The 17844-nt window shown below is 48.0% G+C and overlaps 2 protein-coding genes across 2 annotated transcripts in view; both read right to left on the reverse strand.

Annotated features, from left to right (window-relative positions):
* TSPAN9 (tetraspanin 9) overlaps window positions 1-17844 on the reverse strand; it is a 261741-nt gene that overhangs the window by 153041 nt on the left and 90856 nt on the right. The window lies entirely within an intron of this gene.
* The window catches only part of PRMT8 (protein arginine methyltransferase 8), a 38072-nt gene continuing 22228 nt past the window's right edge, over window positions 2001-17844 (reverse strand). The window contains exons 5-10 of the mRNA XM_063309238.1: window positions 15736-15878; window positions 14634-14721; window positions 13888-14003; window positions 7495-7645; window positions 4692-4813; window positions 2001-2145 (exon numbers count right to left, since the gene is read on the reverse strand). Of these exons, the coding sequence (XP_063165308.1) occupies window positions 2062-2145; window positions 4692-4813; window positions 7495-7645; window positions 13888-14003; window positions 14634-14721; window positions 15736-15878 (704 nt within the window). The 3' untranslated portion in view covers window positions 2001-2061. The remainder of the gene's footprint in view (window positions 2146-4691; window positions 4814-7494; window positions 7646-13887; window positions 14004-14633; window positions 14722-15735; window positions 15879-17844) is intronic.

Here is a 17844-nt window from a genome sequence, read left to right on the forward strand (position 1 = left end):
GCCGGGTCGTCATCGGGAGGCGGGACGGGCCCGGGAACACGCGCGCCGCCCGGTCGGGCCCCCTTCGGCGGGAGGCTCGGCCCCGGGCGGACCGGGAGACGGTGAGGAGGGGGGCCCCGCCGGCTCTTCGGGGCCGCCCCGCCTCGGCAGGACCCCGCGGACTGGGCTGAGCGGCCAGGGGGTCCCCTTCGCGCCGCGCGACCCGCCCTGGCCCCACCCCCTCCCTGGCTGCGCGGTGGTCTCCAACGGGCTGCGCGGCAGGGCCGGCGCGGCTCCGCGGGTCGGTTTGAATTTCGCGCCGGCGAGCACGCTGCGGTCACGTGGGCGGAGCAGCCAATGGCGGGCCGGCGGGGCGCGCCCGGCGGGCCAATCGGCGGCGCCGGGCGGGGAGGGGGCGGCGCCGGGCGCCCTCGCGGGACCTCCTCGCCGTGCTCTGGCCCAGGCGCCGCGGGGCGGAGCTGCCGGCCGTTCCCTGCGGCGGCGGCGGCGGCTGCCCGCCACCCGGGGCGGAGGGTCTGTAGACCCCCCCCCGCGGAAAGGGGCCCGCCCCCGCCCCCGCCCCCGGGTCTGCTCCGGGCCGGGCGGGCGGGCGGGGAGCCACGTCGTGCGGCCGCGACGGTCCTCGGGGGCGCGGGGGGTCTTCGCCCCGCCGGCCTCGGAGGAGGAGCAGCCCGGCTCGAGGAAGGGCAGCGCGTGCCCCGCGGACCTTCCGCGCTCCGGGCCGGGGGACGCGACGCGCACGCTCGCTGGGAACGGCACCGCTCCGTGAACCCCCTTCCGGGCGCGCATGGACGTGCGGGAGTGATTCTGGCTGTCGCGGCGCGTAAGCAAACAGCCGTCCGCGCACACATTTCTGACGACTGTTTCAGCGACACGTATTTTTAGGCTTGCCGGCTGATCTCTGTGGACCGACGTAATGAGAAACCCATCACATTCCAAGAGATTTCTGTTTTAAAACGAGACAATTATTGCAAGCGGGAGCCTTATTCTCCGTTTGTACCCTCCGCGTCCTCTTAGTAGCTGCTTCCAAAGCAGAAAGCGAGGGTGCGGGGGCAACAGCGGTGCAGGGGCCCACCGTGTCAGACCACGCAAGTGAGTGAGCTGGGATGTTCTTCTTTCTTGCTTGCTTTTTGGGGAGGAGGGTGTCGGACTCCCCGCTCAGATGTTCACAAAACACCTTATCCTATCACATCCATCTTCATCAAATCCGTGTCAGCAGACTGAAGGTTGCCAACAGGGAAGGGGAGCCAGATTGGAGTGTGAAACATGTTGTTTAGGCTAAACCCCTATTGCACAAGGTCATCTGGCCATATACCATCCAAGCTATCTGTTGGCGCAGGGAGTGGCACTTGGTGGGTGGAAAGGGGGGAATTAGTGGTTTTGAGTTTAAACTGTAGAATGCTTGGGAAAGAGCTCATTTGCAACTTTGAATGTACAATGGATGCTTTGCTTCATTAAAACAGTTAAAAGCCCAAGTTTCTAGACTCATTGAGTGACTGCTGGAGGGCCCAGAACGTTACAGTGGGTGTAAAGGATTTTTTAAAGCCTGTTAAGCTTATTTTAGGGGATGCATTTCAATTTTTTATTTCTGACCTCAAAATAATGGAAATCGACACCTCTGCCTTGGCACTTCGTTTGAGTGGCACAATTGGACGGGATGTCATAAGAAGAGGAGGCTGATTTCCTAAAACAAATTTAGGAATATATATTCCAAGATTGTATAAAAGCATGCAAAGCTTGCGAAAAATAATACAAGTACGTTAATATTAGTGGTATGCATGTGGTATTTTTTAAAAAAATCTTAAGTTTCCCCAACATGGTGCCCCTTAAATGTGTTGGGATACGAGTCAACATCATACCAGCCTATAAAAGAGAAAGGTAGACAGTCCTCGAAAGGTGGGCTCTTGCTACTCCTGTGCGGTCTTGGCAGGGAGAGGAGACGAGCAACCTCCGGGTCCAGGGATCTGAGGGGCGACGGTTCTGCCAGCAACAGGCCGCCTCTGCTGTGCCAGGTTCAGACCCATGCTGCTGTCCCTCTTCCGAAGACGGCTGCTCTGCTCGTTAGCGCATCTTATAGTCATTAGACACAGAGGCCTCGCAGAGCTGCCCTTTAAAATCCAAGTCCACCGTGAAATCCAGGTCCCGCTGTAAAAAATGCAGACATCAGACCCCGAGGCTTACCCACTGAACTAGAGGAGGCCTGGTGGTCAAGAGCGCACACTTGGGAGGTGATGCTCAGGGGTGATGCACCAATCTTTGCAGGGGGGAAAATGCGAGTGCAATGCTTTGAGTCTCAAAAGTGTTAACTGCTCAGCGACATCTAATACAGCTTTTAGATCCGTGTTGGGCCTACTCCGGATCCAGGGTACACCTCATGTTTAAGCACTGAGCCTGCAAAGGGGTTCCAGAATTCCTGGGCATCATTTTCAAATGAAGGCATTTTGGCGCCAGAGTTTGCTGTTCCTTCATGCTGGTGTTTGTGTACTGTCTGAACAGGGGAGTGGCAAGGCAGCCCCCGGATACAATTTTGAGAAGGCTTCTGTTGCTGGTGGAAGGGGCAGGAAGGAACCAGATCAAGCCAAGGAGTCGGATCCCATCCCCTTGGCCGCAGCTGGAGGACGCCAGAGGCTGAGATGTGCAGGCTGGAGCCCTCCCCCTGCAGCTCTTGATGCCACCCGTGTTCCTGAAGGAGGAGCCCCCCTCTTCCTCCATGGCCCCTGCGTGGAGGAAAAAGCCACGTGCTGAAGCAGGAGCGTGGCCTTGCCCAGCCCAGAGCACTTCTGTCCAGGCAGGGGGAAGTCAGCTGCTGCGTCCCACGCGGGGAGAGTCCCACAGAGAGCCTTCACTCTTCCTGGGGGAGTGGCTGTGCTCCCTGCACTTCGAGGCAAAGTGGGACTGCAGTACTGCCCTGGCCCAACAGCCCGTCCACTTGCTCCTGCCGGGAAGGGTGCCCAGAAACGGCTTTATGGAGCAGGAGGACATTGTGCAAATTGCACACCCCAGCTAGGTTAGCCTGTGGTATCCCAAAACCTAGCAGTTCGAAAACATGCAAATGTGAGTAGATCAATAGGTACCGCTTCGGTGGGAAGGTAACGGAGTTCCGTGTCGTCATGCTGGCCACATGACCCGGAAGTGTCCTATGGACAACGCCGGCTCCAAGGCTTAGAAACGGAGATGAGCACCGCCCCCTAGAGTCGGACTCGACTGGACTTTACGTCAAGGGAAACCTTTACCTTTTACCCAAAGTCCTGCTGAGCTGAAAGAATTTTGAAAATTTTGAAATAAAAGGATAAATTCCTCAACAGAGTCCTCCGGTCGGGGGACAATCTACAGGGGGGTGCAGCAAAATGTACCTTATTGGTATCTCGGATCAAAGTCGTGGCCTGCTGGCTCTAAGCTGAGCCGCTGTGATAAAGGAACCTGATCTGAGCATTTTCCAGGCTGGTCAGGCTTATCGGAGAGCCAGCTGGAGCACTCCGAGAGCAAAGCGGGACATCGAGGCTGCTGTTTTGTTAGCAAAAGGGCCAAGAGGAAATTCTTTTGCACTCGAGGAAAGTCAGAAACATTTGCTTTAGCAGGGACAGGGTATCCTGCAACTGGGGGCTCTCAAGGCTGATTTCGTGTTTACTTCCAGTGACAACCTCGAAGCGTTGGCTCAGCACCTCGGATGTCTTTCCCCGCACTGTCCTGACTCTCACTGACGTCCAGCGGCTTGGTACCATTGCGGTCGGAGCAGCTGATGTCTCGCGCCTTAGTGCAGGAGCAAGCCGGGGAAGGTGGCACCCTCCCACAACCGGTGCTCCTTCCCTGAACAGCAAAGCAAAGGGCCCCGAGAGAAGACAACCTCACTCGCCCAACCAAGCTGAACACCGGGGGAGAGGCCAGGCCGTGCCGCTCACAAGAGTTTGGGAAGGAGGAACTCAGAAATGGGTCTCCTTTACCAAACGCAGGCGCACGTCAGCCAAGCCAAAGACCCAGGTTCCCAACTGGTGGGATGAGATGAGCCAATCGGCCATTTCTTGGAGTACCTTGTCACATGAATACAGGCAGTCCTCAACTTACAACGGCAATTGGGACTGGAATTTCCATTGCTAATCAATGAGGTTGTAAAGGTTGTGTTTTGGGGGTGTGAGGGAAGGTTGGGGAGGGTGCGGGGGGTGCGTAAGTGGCTGCGGTGGTCCAAGCACAGAGGCACTGGGGAGCGTGCGTGGGGGGAGAGATTTGCCTGAGCAACTTGAGACCTTCCCGTTGACTTTCTGGGGGGACCAGCAGTGAAGCTCGCAAATGGCGATCACGTGATCGCAGGGCACTGCAACCAGTTGCAAGTGTGAGCCGGTTGCCAAGCACCCAGATCACGATCACGTGACCACAGGGGTCCTGGGATGGCCGGAACTCCAAGGACCCGTCATAACCATAACCACCATTCGTTCAGTTCAGTGCCGTCATAACTTTGAATGGTTGCTGAACAAATGGTCATAGGTCGAGGACTACCTGTAAATGTGAGAAACTTGCCACTGGTGGCTTAGGAGATAACAGTAGGTATTTCCCCAGATGTTTTACTGCCGTTTACTTGATCAGTGATAAAATTCTTCTGTAGATCTAACTTGTTTGAAAAATGCCTCTAAAACCCTGTCCCTGAAACCAGTTGCCCGGGCTGGACACCGAAATTCAAATACACCAACCTAACTTACCTCATTTTTTTCATTTGGTTTCATGGATATAGTTCCATAGATTTCTTCCCCTCTTCTGACCGTCAGATAGTCCTCCAGGTAGAAGACCGTTTGCTTCCAGTGAGTGTAAGGCGCATCTGGAGCTATGAAAAAGATACATTGGGCTCCTTTTAGAAACTCTTTGTTTACCTGCAGATTATCTGACAAGGCAGTCCTGTGAAGCAGTGCTCGGAGATAACCTAAGCTCAGTTCAGTAATTTTACTTCCACCTAAATGTACAAAGCTTGGCAACCGTAATGTTTTTACAGCCAGTTGATCTGATCACCCAGTAGGTTTTACCCAAGCTCTGTTAATGTTGGCTTTCAAAATACTTGCTTTATTCGTGTTTATCTATTCCTGCAAAATAAAGAATGAGTAAGGTCAGTGTGTATTTAAGAATAAAGTCATGCCTTGCTCACATCTTATCTTTGCTATAGCAACATGCTGTCAATAGAGCCACCTTTGAAGGAATCCAGAAACTGCAGTTGGTACAGTTGTGGCAGCCGGGCAGCTGACAGACCCCTACAGGGGTCCTACAGCGGCAGGCCCAAAGATCTGCCTTGCTTGCCAGCTGCTTGCCAGGCACAATTCTGTCTGCGGTTGCTGACCTTCCAAGGCCTCAAGGGCGTAGGGCTTAACCAGCCAAGGGGCTGGCCTTCCTGGTTCCACCCTGCCCACAGCTGATTTGCAGGAGAGGCCCTTTGGAAGGGGCCGTGCTCTCAGTGGGCATCTGGGAGATCCCTTGCCTGCATTGCTCTCAGGCTGGAACGTTTTGTCTCAGGAATTATGCTTGGCTTCTGCTGGCTCAGGGTTCAAGAACCCGGTAAAGATGCATCTCTTGCATTAGGCTTTGAACTCTTGGGTGATTTAGTATTTCATTTATCATTAACGTCGACCTGTATTTTTAACGTTTGGTATTCTGCTTTTGTTCTGCCTTTTGTCAGCTGCCACGAGGTGTGAGGCGCATGCACGCACATTGAGGAAATCCCCCCCCTTCCACACTCCCAGCCTGGGGCCGCAACTCGAGAGGCTGCTCCGTCATGCTTGAGGGTGCCCTGGGTTCATCCAGGGGGTGCTTTGGGGTGGGAGGGGTTCTGCAGAGATGCAGCCTGCTGGGCATCGTGGCACAGAGCGACCCAGGCTGTGAGGTCGCTATCAGGAAGGCCCTTCCTGTTTCCAAGGGAGGAAGAGCACCTTCACACAGGTAGTTCCGGCCAATCCTGGAGTCTCGGAACTTGAAATCTGGCACGTAGAGAGTTAATAGCTTGGACTGATTAAAAGGCGTTCACCAAACCAGGGGTTACTTTACTGAAGATAGATAACCTTTTGACTGTGTGTTTTCATATAACTGACTCATATAATCAAAATTCACTTGTGCAAGTTCTAATATTTCTACAGGTAGTCCTTGCTTAACAACCACAATTGGGACCGGAATTTCGGTTGCTAAGCAAAGTGGTCATTAAGCGAATCCAACCCAATTTTACGACATTTTTTGCGGCAGTCATTAAGCAAACCACATGGTCTTAAGAGAAACACGTAGTTCCCCATTGATTTTGCTTGTCAGAAGCCAGCCAGGAAGGTTGAAAATGGTGATCACGTGATCACGGGAGGCTGCAACTCATAAATGTGAACCAGTTGCCAAGTGCCCAAAGCATGATCACGTGACCGTGGGGACACTGACGGTCGTAAGTGTGAGCACCAGTTGTAAGTCGGTTTTTTCAGCACTATTGTAAGTCTGAACCATCGCTAAACGAATGGTCATTAAGTGAGGACTACCTGTAGTTACTAAATTACCGACATTAAAAGAAGAGTGACCCTGGTGGAGGGGGGGAATAGGAGAAGAAACCGCCCCCAGGTGAAGAGCAGGAAGGGGGAGGTGGCCTTTGGAAAAGGTGAATATCTAGCCAGGCCTGGGTAGTCCCCTAGTCCCCCACTTCTCCAGAACATTCCCTCTTGCTTCCAGCAGGTGAACAGGACACGCCCAGAGAGCTGCAGGGTGTCATCAGCCCATCTTCTGAGAATGTCTGTGGCACCCATGTGAGTCCCAGGAACTTTGTGGAAAAGGAGGATGAGGCTTGAGGCTGTTCCTCGGATTTAAAGCTTGCTATCTTCCCATTTTTGTTCAAATTGAAAGAATCTTAAAAAAAACAAAACAGGTTGGCTTGGGCACACACGGGCTGGAGACTAAGCAGAAGGAGAAGCGCCTTAGGGCTGACCCTCCTGAGCTGCAGGCCCAATGAAGGAGCAGGGCAGCAGGACGGGAGGGGGCTTCTCCGGAATAATGTTCCCTCTGGGTGAAAAAGAGGTCCTTACGGCACAGCCTGGTTGCAGATTATGTGCTTGCATTTTGGGCTGAACTGTGAGAATTTCTTTGACGGGACACCCCACCCCCCACCCCCCACCCCACCCCACCCCAGCAGTACACACAACAGTAAAAATGAAAAATATGTTACAAACTGGTTAAAATAATAATTCTGTAACTGCACGTGCAGCGCATTTTTCACACAAGCCATCGCTTTTAGGCTTCAGTTGGAGAGTGTCTTTTTTCCGGCATTGTGAGACGCCACGTCAGAGCCAGAAGTCCTGTTTTGCTCCCAAAGCAGCCAACAATGCCAGTTTCTAGCTCCCCATGAAATGGGCAATAATTCAGTGCCAACCACAGGGCAAGGCTGAAACTAAGACATCCAAGCAAATTCATCGTCCAGAGAACTGAACATTCAGTGTACAAGAAATGAATTAGCACAAGAAAAGAAATGCTGGATGAGTAAAAAAGAAAATAATTTACCTGTGGAAAACCCAATTTTCTTATGGCACTTTGTAAATTCTATATTAAAATATGTGACCAAGGCATGAATGTAGTCATTGCGCTGAATCTGGAGGCAAAAGGCCGAGGTGAAGGCCAGGTCTTCTGGCTTCACGGTGTAAAGGTCAACATCCTGCATGGATGGAGAGATGGAGAAGAGGTTACCTGAGTCACCCTGAATTTCCCAGGCTGCAGTGTTTAAAATGTGCCTTATAAGAACAGCCCAACCCAGCCAGAAGATCTTGTTTAAAATTCAAAAGGAACAGGAGCTATGAGATACATTAGTTCAGATTTCACAGCACAATACACATTCAGTATGTTTTAAATATAAGCACCTTTGTTCCATCCCTTCCAATGTTTTATGGCTGAAGATTAATATAATCCACTGCACTTTTAAGTTCATCATGTTTGTTCTCAATCCAAAACCCCCTGGCAAATTAATTGAACTGAAATGGTTCACAGTAAAATTACTTGGGCTGGGAAGTATGCAATTTAATGCTCAAAGTGTGTTGCTCAATTGCCAATTTTATTTTTTAAAAAAAATAATTTTAATATCACCAAGCTGCTTTAACGATATATGTTTGATGGAAGTGGAAATAATTCCTTTTCACCTCAGTCCCCTGCTTGCTTGCAGACGTTTCTGAAGCCCTCAGAGAGCGTCCCGCTCACACTCAATAGCCCAAGTTGCTGAATTGTTTGCTGAATTGCTGAAGCAAAATAACAAGCAAGCAGCAAGTGGCAAGCTCACAATGGCTTAGCCCGGCTACTCTGCCTTGCTCCACGGGGTGTCTGTGTGTGTGCATCCACATGTGTGTGCGTGTGAAACAGGACTAAGAAAAAATTAGCTGCATCCCTACAGTGACAGGACCAAAAGAAAGAACTGATTTCCAGCTTGGAAAACTAAAAAGCTCTACACTTTAAGCTCTTAACTCATTGGATTAAAATAGCAACCCTTTAGCTACTCTCAACGGACTTTGCTGTGGTCTTGTCTCAACAGGCTCTGGGTATAAAATGGTACGATCTACAGTCATTTGAAATTCTAGCTGAGCTTTACTATGGGAAATAACCTAAATTCATTCAGAACTAATCTAACCTTTACTGCCAGCCCCGCTCATTCTCCTCCCCTCACCCCCCATGGTAGAGTTTTTCCAACGCAGGCCATAATGTTTCCTTAGTGCTGCAGTGCTGCCCTCCACGTTTTCTTTTCACTGCCTGCAAATTTTTGTTTCTTAAACAGTGAGTTCACTTGGCCTGCCAGCGTTACATTTTCTGGAAGCGGGAATAAATGGGAACAGCAGGCTCTGAACAGCAGAAGCTCCAAAGCTTTCATCATCAAATGGTATCTATTGTCTCAAACAGGGCAAACACTTAAGGGAAAATAGCTGGTCTTCTTCTTTTCGTAGCCAAACAGAAGTCCCTGCGCACATGAGCTGCAGTGCACTTTTTGGCACAAGCACACAAACAGCCTTCAAGGAGCTGCACACACAGAAGCCCAGTGATGGAACTCACTTCACAGCATTGCACAGCTCTGCCGCGGGTTGCCTTTGGCCTTTGTCTCCCCGGTGTGTTTTGGCACGAGGCTTCCATCTCAACTCTTTCTCATAACGAAACAGGCCCAACAGGAGTTTACAAACACCCAGTTTGGGAGGAACGGATGAAAATGTTTCTGATGTTCCGACGGGGTGAGGAGGGTTAGAAGAAGCCATAAGTACTGAGTGGGTAGGGTCAGCTTGCCAAAATCATCAGAGCCATGGATGAGGATGCGCAAGCCAAAGCTGTGTTACAAAACTGTAACCGTGTAAAACCATGTTAATTAATAAACCACGTATCAGTAGAGTAATGCCAATATATTGCCATTAGCATATTATCCCAGTCATTATATTATGATATAGTGTAGGGATAAAATGTGGCTTTGGTGCATGTACAGAAACAGACATATATGAAAAACAGAGCGAGACCCACAAGGCTCTAAAGCAGACATCGGGAAGATTTTAGCTTATGTGGCATGTCGGAAAGCACCACGCCTGGAAGAATTCACTGCCCCAAGATACAGCCGTGGCTGCCCAAATGAATGCGTTTAAAGGGAGAAGACCAGTTCCTGGACGAGAGGCTGGTCAGAGAGAGGAATGCCCCTGAGGGGGTCCTGGAGCAGTGGGGTGGTTGTGGATTAGACTTTGGGTCAATCACAATCTGTAATGGACAGTTCAGACCCCATCAGTGTCTAGACTCAACCATACCGGACAATTCTCATCTGGCATCCATATGGAAGTTTACGCCTCTGCTCTGCGAGCGGCATGGGTTGCCAATATGCTTCCAGGTTCAATTCAAGGTGCTAGTTATGATCTATATGGCATGGGACCAGGTTATTTGAGGGACTGCCTCTCCCCAATTATATCTTCCTGTCCCAGCAGGAGAAGCATGTTATGGGCCCTATCTACGAAAGAGTCTCATCTGGCAGAACCCAGGAAGAGGGCCTTTCCTGCCCTTTGGAAGATCACCACTCCCCTCGGACTTTCGATCGGAAGGCCCTGAAGATGTGGCTCTGCCGCTGTGCCTGGGGGTTTGGCAATGGTGGGGAGCTATTGCAGTGGCTGTCTTGAGCTGACAGAAGGATCGATTCTGCTGCTGATCATGATTTTTTGTTTTAAGTTGATTATGGGTGGTTTTTATATGTATGTATATTGGTTTTTTAGCTTGGTTTTATTGGATTGGGTTTTTTTACTTGTGAGCTGCTCAGAGTTGCTTAGATGAGATGGGTGGCCATACAAATCAAAAAAGTAATAATAATAACTATTATTATTATTATTATGGGCCATTCACTCTGCTCAACCTATCTTCCATGGTGGTTCTGGGAAAACAGAGGAAGAAGATGCTCAGGATATTCACTGCCTGAGTTCCACGGAAGTCACAAATGGGCTAGGGAGAAGGTGTCATCGAAACAGGTGTAGATTTGTAGATCATGGCTTACACTGCTCACGTAAGGAAATCTTAGGCTGCACTCAAGGGCAAAGAAATATGTATTTGGCAAGAATCTAGCATACCTCTCAGGAGGATTTCAGACTGAAGAAGCAGGAGGGTGACAGTGCACAGAACTCCTGGGCCCTAGGAGCTGCATCTGGTAATGATGTCCCCAATTCCTGTATCCCACTGCACAGTGTATGGGCAACAAACAGGAGGAAATGGTTATCTTAATATGGGAACTATCTGATATTATCCCAGACCTGGTGGAATAGGAGTTATGGACTGGATCATAGAACTGGAAGGGCATTATGGTTCAAAAGAATGAGAAGGAAGAAAGGGTGTCTTTGTATGAAAAAAAGTCATTTGCCTGTGTAGAAAACCTTGTCTCAGAATATGGAAGTCCTGTGGGAAGCATCTGGCTAAGATTAAAAGGAGTAAGAAACAAATGTGATACTATTGTGGGAGTTACCACAGGCCACCTACCAAAGCAAAGGATGTGCACGATGCCTGTCCAAATCAACTCACCAAATTTTCAGACAACCTGTTTCAATAGCCATGGGAGCCTTCAGTACCCCACAATTCCTTGGAAAGGAACTCAGCTCAGAGTGGGAACTCCAACAGATTTCTGACCTCTCTTGCTGACAGTTTCATTTGCAGAAGGTAGAAGAAGGGAGAATTTTTTCTGGCACCTTGTGGAAAAGCGACCATGTCATGTCTGAGTTCAAGATAACAAGGAGAGGAAAAGCTAGAGAAATCATTACCTACCTTGGATTTCAGGAAGGTAGAGTTAATGAACTCAGGTGAAAGGTATGCAGCATACCATAGCTTGAAATCCTAAAGGATAAAGAAATCAAAAAGACCTTTGGGAACAGGAGATCCTGAAAAATGAGGTATTGAAAGCACAGGCACAACTGATCTACATGAAAAGGAAAAACAGGAAAATCTTTAGGAGGTCTGCATGGATGAACAATAAAGTCCTTGACAAGCAAAGGAGGTGACACCAGAATGGAAGCTGGGCTGATAACTAAGGAGGACAGGTCGGTAGCTTGAGCCTGTAAGGGCAGAGCCATAAAGACCAAGGCTCAGAGTGAGGTGAGACTGGGGAAGAATGCAGAATATAACAGGGAGAGGTTTTGGGGGGTAGGACGATGTCCAAAGTAAAAGAAGAGTCAAGGAGGTTGTTGGCCTTCTGTATTAGAAGTGAGGAATCCATTGCAGGGAATGGAGTGGAGGTGGAACGGTTCTTCTCTTAGAGAAGGCAGAGAACCTTTCTTAATGTGACTGAGAAAGAAGAAGGTGCAGATCAGGAATGATAAAGGCATAATAAGTGCCCACCTTATTACTTTAAACAAATTTAAGCCTCAAGGCCAAGCAAATTACACCTTAGGTGTTGAAGGATGGGGCAGAAGTCACCTCAAAACCTCTGACTGTAATCTTTGAAAGCCTCCTGAGAACTGGGGAGGTGCTAGAAGACTCAGAAGAGCAAACACAGTCCCAGTCAAAACAGGAAGGTGGAAGACCAGGAGAATGCAGGCCATTGGTATTAAGGTTGGTGCTGGGCAAGGGGCAAAAAGATGCCGCCAAGCAGCATGTCTGAGCATTTTGGAAGAGGAGCCAGAACTGGTTCTTGTGAGCAACTGTCTGAACTCCAGTCTAAACTCTCCTTATTAGAGGCCACATTGAGAGAGTTGCGAATGTAGCACATCTTGATATCAGTAAAATGTCTGGCCAGGTCTCGTGACAGTCATGTAGACAAGATGGATGAAGGAGGGCTAGAGGAACTGTGAATGGGTGGATGCCAGCCAAGGACTAAGGCCTGCGCCAGATCCAGCAGGATGGCGTTCAACAGTGACCAGTCCAAGCTCCTGCCTCTGGGTCTGACAAAACGAATGCACAGGCCTGGTGCTGGAGAGGCCTGGCTGGAAGAGGTGCATGTGAAAAGGATCTAGGATTCTAGTCAGCCATCGTGAGCAACCGAGTGATGCAGCAGCATAAAAAGGCAATGCAATAGCAAAAGCATCCTGTCTGGTCATGGGAGGGACAGTTCCACTGCAGTGTTCGCTGGGCAGAGAGAACATTGGCAGCTATGTCCGTTTCTGAGCCCTGCACTTTAAAAGGGACATGGCGAAGCTGGAGCAGGTTTAGGAGAGAATCGGGGTGTGGAATGATTAAAGTTACCCCTGTTTAGCTTGCAAGAGAGGTGGCCAGAGGGAGATGTGAGAATGGCCCAGAAACACCTGAAAGACTGTCTGGTGCAACAGGTGCAGGCTTGTTCTAGGCTAAAGCAGAGAGAGGAAAAGGAGAAAAGGTTAAAATGAGAAGGAAGGAGGTTCGGGCTGGAGGAACTTCCTGATCTGGAAAGGGATTAAGTAGGGCAAACATCTGGTGAGGAGGGTGGTGGGCTGCCCTCCCTGGGGGCTTACAAACCAGGGCTGGGTGGCCACCTGTTGGGGAAGGTGTAGTGGATTCCAGCACTGAGCAGAGACTTGGAGTAGAGGGTCTCGAAGACCCCTTCCAAATCATGCTTTCTATGCTTCTATCATACATAAGTTCAGTTGCTGAGGAATATGTCTATGGGCACCATGTATTTTTGCCAGTTAAAGCTTATTACAGCCCTAGACCAGCATCATAATATGAATATGCATATCTAAAAGAAGTGCAAATCAACAATATAAATCGTAAGAGGAGCAAAAGACATAAAAGCTTGAGAATAAATGCTACACAAATGAAATTGTTCTGGGGTACAATAAACCTAAATTGTATCACTACATCAATCAGCAACAAGATAGCAAAAGTGCAGACCATAATCAGTTACAGCTGGGCAGATGAGGAATGCTCAGCTAAGGCCTTCTTACGCCGTTAATCAAGGCACCAGCAGAGGCCTTGGAGCACATCAGGTCCAACCCTAAGCTGATGCAGGAACTGCAGTGGGGAGGCACCTATAGAAAATCTAGAGAGCCACTGCTTAAATGTTGGCAATGGCAGAGAGTCCACCACTTCCTGAGATGCTGCCCCACTCTGCCATAGTGTCTACTCTTTCTTCTGATGCTTAGCCAAAATCTGCCTTCCTGCTACTTCCACCCTCTGCTTCAGGCTAAGCAACATTCTGAGCTAATTTTTCTGCATATAGCCCAAGAGGCCCAAGTTCCTCAAAATCGGGCTCCATCACACCATCGTGGCCTCCATTTTGACTCTTTGACCATGCTGTGCTATAAATATTTCGAACACAAAGTATTTACTTTGGCTACCCTGCGTATCCACCCTCAGCCATCGTTGTGTGATAAGGGCTCTTGGCTCTTTAAGAAAAATCAACAGGCACAATTTAGCAGCAGCATGAAAACACAAAGAGTAAAAAATACTACTGCCTTGAAGGAAGACATTATTTTAAAGTTTATATGTTTAAAAGCATCAAACCTTTATTAAACAAGCATTGGTCACCACTTGCTTTGGGTCAACAATGTCCACCAAAGGCTCCTTCATAGCAACATCTCTGATGCAGGTCATGTCAAAGCTGTAGACGTTCTCCCACCCTGTCAAGGCAAATGAGGCAGTCAAAGGGGATGGTTTCATTTAAGGAAGCAGCTCCTACAGTACATTGAAGTTAAAAGCGACTTGACCTCAATTACGCAAAAGGAAATGTGACAACAGAAATAATAATTTAAAAAATTCTGTGAATAGGTTTGTGTTTTGCATTTCACTGCCTCGCCTGCTCTAAAAGTTCCTAATTTTGCCATTCACCAAAGCACTGTGATTTTTTGTTTGTTGATGTATTTAACTACAGTACAAACAAAAAGACTGGCTAAAAATTATTGAGAAACAAGACAGATGTGCTGCACGGCATATTGCCCAATTTGCACAATAATCGTTTTACAAGGAAAGGCTGCTGAGGAGTTGTTCCCCTTTGATGTGACCAACGGCTGCGTAACGAAATGTGGTGCCTTCAGGTTACTGGCAGTGCTGGAGGTCTCATTTCTAAATGGGACACCTTTGTGCCAAAACTTACATCGTGAGCTTTAATTCTTGGTCTGAAAACTGAAGCAAAGCAATATTTGGTGTAATTCAAACAAAATCCATACCCCATCTCCCAATAAGAAGTTGGCTAGGAAACAGCAGGCATGCTGGTGAAATGGACAGAAACATTAAACTGTCTGTGGACTCACAATGGATTTTGAAATCCTTGTACTGCCGGTCCTCAATTGCCACCATGTATAAAGCTGCCCGGTCTGGAAACATAAGCCCGCCAGGTTTCTGTTGATGAATTGTGTGGAAATGGATGTCTTAATCTATTCACCTAACAAAAACATCACATTTTGAAGGCACATAAACAACCACAGCCACCACCAGACAAGCATCCCTTCCTCTTTCATGTCACTTCTCAACTCAGAAGGGCTTGGAGGGGTGGCACTCGGTGCCTACTTGGCCCTGGAGTTGGCAGCCCCTTTCTTTGGTCTGTGGCCATTGAAATGGAAGGGAGCAGAAAGAGGAAAAATCAGGGGGAATTAGGCCAAAGCCAACCAGGAGCTGTGCTCTGAAGAAAATTCCAGTCCATGTCCACCCACACCCCCGGGAATATCTAGGAGCTTGACCCCAGAGAAATCCATGATGGGAGAAATAATTACCAGAAGTGAGGTCCAACTAGCCTTTGTCCTGCCCTCCCCCCCCCAAAAAACAAAAGAAGTCTATGGAGGTTACATTTTAATGGAGAAGCTAGTCTAGGGGTCTCTGGTTTTGTTTAACCTTTAAAATCCTGGCCAGCTCAAAGCCAGATATTTTCCCAATTTGTTTTAAAAGTAATTAAAAACAGGATGGACCAGATAAGTAGGCAGTGAATAAAGCAGGTTTTGGGGATCATGAACAACCCTCACGGTGATTTGCTCCATTCTTGGTGGATAACATTGCTCAGGTCTGCCTGAATTTAGATTCCAGCATCTGGAGAGGTCAAGATTTTGGCAGCTGCATCTCCTGTTTGTTGGATTGTTTTCGGTCAAGTTTGGAGAGCTTGTGAATGTTCGCGAAGGATACGTTTCAGTTTTTGGTTTTCACTTGATTTAATGGGTTTTTTATAAACAATATACTGTATATTTGATACGCTGTACAGCAATGATTATGGAAAGGCGACATAAATGCTAGCACACAAAACTAAGTAATAAGTATCCTTTGCGTTAACATCTTTGTTCTCACGGAAATCATGCGGCATCCGTCACTCCAGAGCCGACCTGTAAAAGACCTTCCAGAACCCAGAAGAAGATACCAAGCGCCTACCAGCCACTTGTCTCGAGCAAAGATGACCGTGTTAAGCATGGACTCATAGAAAAGTGAGTAACCCATCCATTCACTGATTATGATATCTACTTTGTCCACAGGCAATTCAATTTCTTCCACTTTGCCCTTAAATATTGTGATTACTAGAAACAGAATCAAAACAAATAAAGTTATTGTAGTGAATCTGCAGGCTGCAATCCTGCCCCCTTGGTACTCAAAGACGGACAGGTAGCATCTGAATTCGAATCCACATCTTCTTAATGGAAAGAGGCTCTTGTATTTTTATACAACTTTTTAGAGTCAATCATTTAAAAAAGGCATTGATGTTTGATTTTTTTTCCTGTTTCTTACTAGTTCTAGGACTGTGCTCTATCTCTGAAGGAAGAGCTGAAATCCCTAGTCAGGCACCTCTGGACTACTTGGCCAACAGGTTCCATTACACAAATTGCTTCATTTTTTTCCATTTTTAATTTCCTTTTAAATCACCAGTAAGGCAGCACAGGTTGTGGGAACACGTCAGGGCCAGGTGAGGTGCTCCTTGGGGGTTAGGTGGTGGCAGCAGGAACCCCCAAGGGGGAGCAGAGGGTTTCTAGGAGAGGAGGTCAGAAACCTCCATCCTCTATCCCAGTGTTTCTCAACCTTGGCAACTTTAAGATGTGTGGACTTCAACTCCCAGAAATCCCCAGCCAGCCATGCTGACTGGAGAATTCTGGGAGTTGAAGTCCACACATCTTAAATTTGCTAAGGTTGAGAAACACTGCTCTATCCTATAGGCACAACTGTGTCAGTACAGTTACATGAATACACTGTTATTATTTTAAACTTCTCATAATTTCCTATAAACTAAATCCTAGTAGAAATAAGAAGCTCCATGGACTCCACTTCATAGGATTCATGTTGTGCAAGTAGGTCCAGGATGGCTATTTCCCACCTGGTTTCGTCCCCCATCTTTAGTCAGATGAAACTCTCTTGCAGTAAGTTCATACATTTGGAGGCTTATCAACAACAGGAGAGGGTGCAACTGCAGTGGGCAGGGGGAGATGAATTAGTTCATTTCATTGTCTCCATGGGACCACCAGCCCACTTTGGGTTTGATGGAGAAATCTTAAGCAATAGTACACTGACTTAATGGTAATGATAACCAGCAACCCCGGGGTGAAACTATCCTGTCAGGTGATACAGGAGGTTTTAGTGGATCTAAATCACGCTGGTGGTAATTTAAATTTTGATGGTGATCTTCTGACAGTAATAACCTTAACAAATTTTAAATTGTTGAGGAGATAATAGACTATAGAAAATGACATAGCCTTTTCAAAAGACAATAACAAATGGAAATACCATTTAAGTGGATTTTAATAAGCTCAGACACCTGATGGGGAAGATTCAAGGACAGAAGAAGCTAATGGAAAAAGGAGTTCAAGCTTGGGGGGGGGGATTCCTTAAAAAAGGACCTTTGAAAAGCACAGCTGGAAGTAATTCCAACAAGGAAAAAGATATGAAGGACAGCAAAAGCAGGATATGCAACTACAGAAAAAGCTTAGTGAAAATCTGAACATAAAAAAGGACAGATACATGACATAGAAACAGGACCAGGTCAGAAAGGAAAATGTACAGAGAGGTAGCGCAGAATTGTAGCAATGGTGTCAGGAAAGAGAAACTCAGAATGTGCCGAGGCTAGCAAAGGATGCTGAGAATTTTAAAAAAATATCTTATTTAGGAATGTTCAGGTATGTTCAAAATAAAGGGAAAAGCAAAGAATCAGTGTACCAGCTGCTCAGTGAAGAAGGCAAAATGCTACAGTTAACGAAGAAAGAGCAGAGCTACTCAACGCCTATCTGGGCACACCCTTCTCCAACAAAATCTGTGTTCCACTAGGAAGCTCTGAAGAGCAGGATGGAGGGTCAGGACTGAGCCTTGAGACTTGATAGAAACACAGTGGGGGAATACCTCTTGACTCTGATTATGTTTAAATCTCCAGAATCAGATGAATTTCATCCTAGGGGACTGAAGGAAGCAGCTGATAGTCTGGCCGAATTCTTACGTATTACCTTGGAGAAATCCTGCCGAATTGGTGAAATGCCAGATCATTGAAGGAGAGCAAATGAAGCC

The sequence above is a fragment of the Candoia aspera genome, chromosome 7 (genome assembly GCF_035149785.1).
Source record: "Candoia aspera isolate rCanAsp1 chromosome 7, rCanAsp1.hap2, whole genome shotgun sequence".
In the NCBI taxonomy this organism is placed as follows: domain Eukaryota; kingdom Metazoa; phylum Chordata; class Lepidosauria; order Squamata; family Boidae; genus Candoia; species Candoia aspera.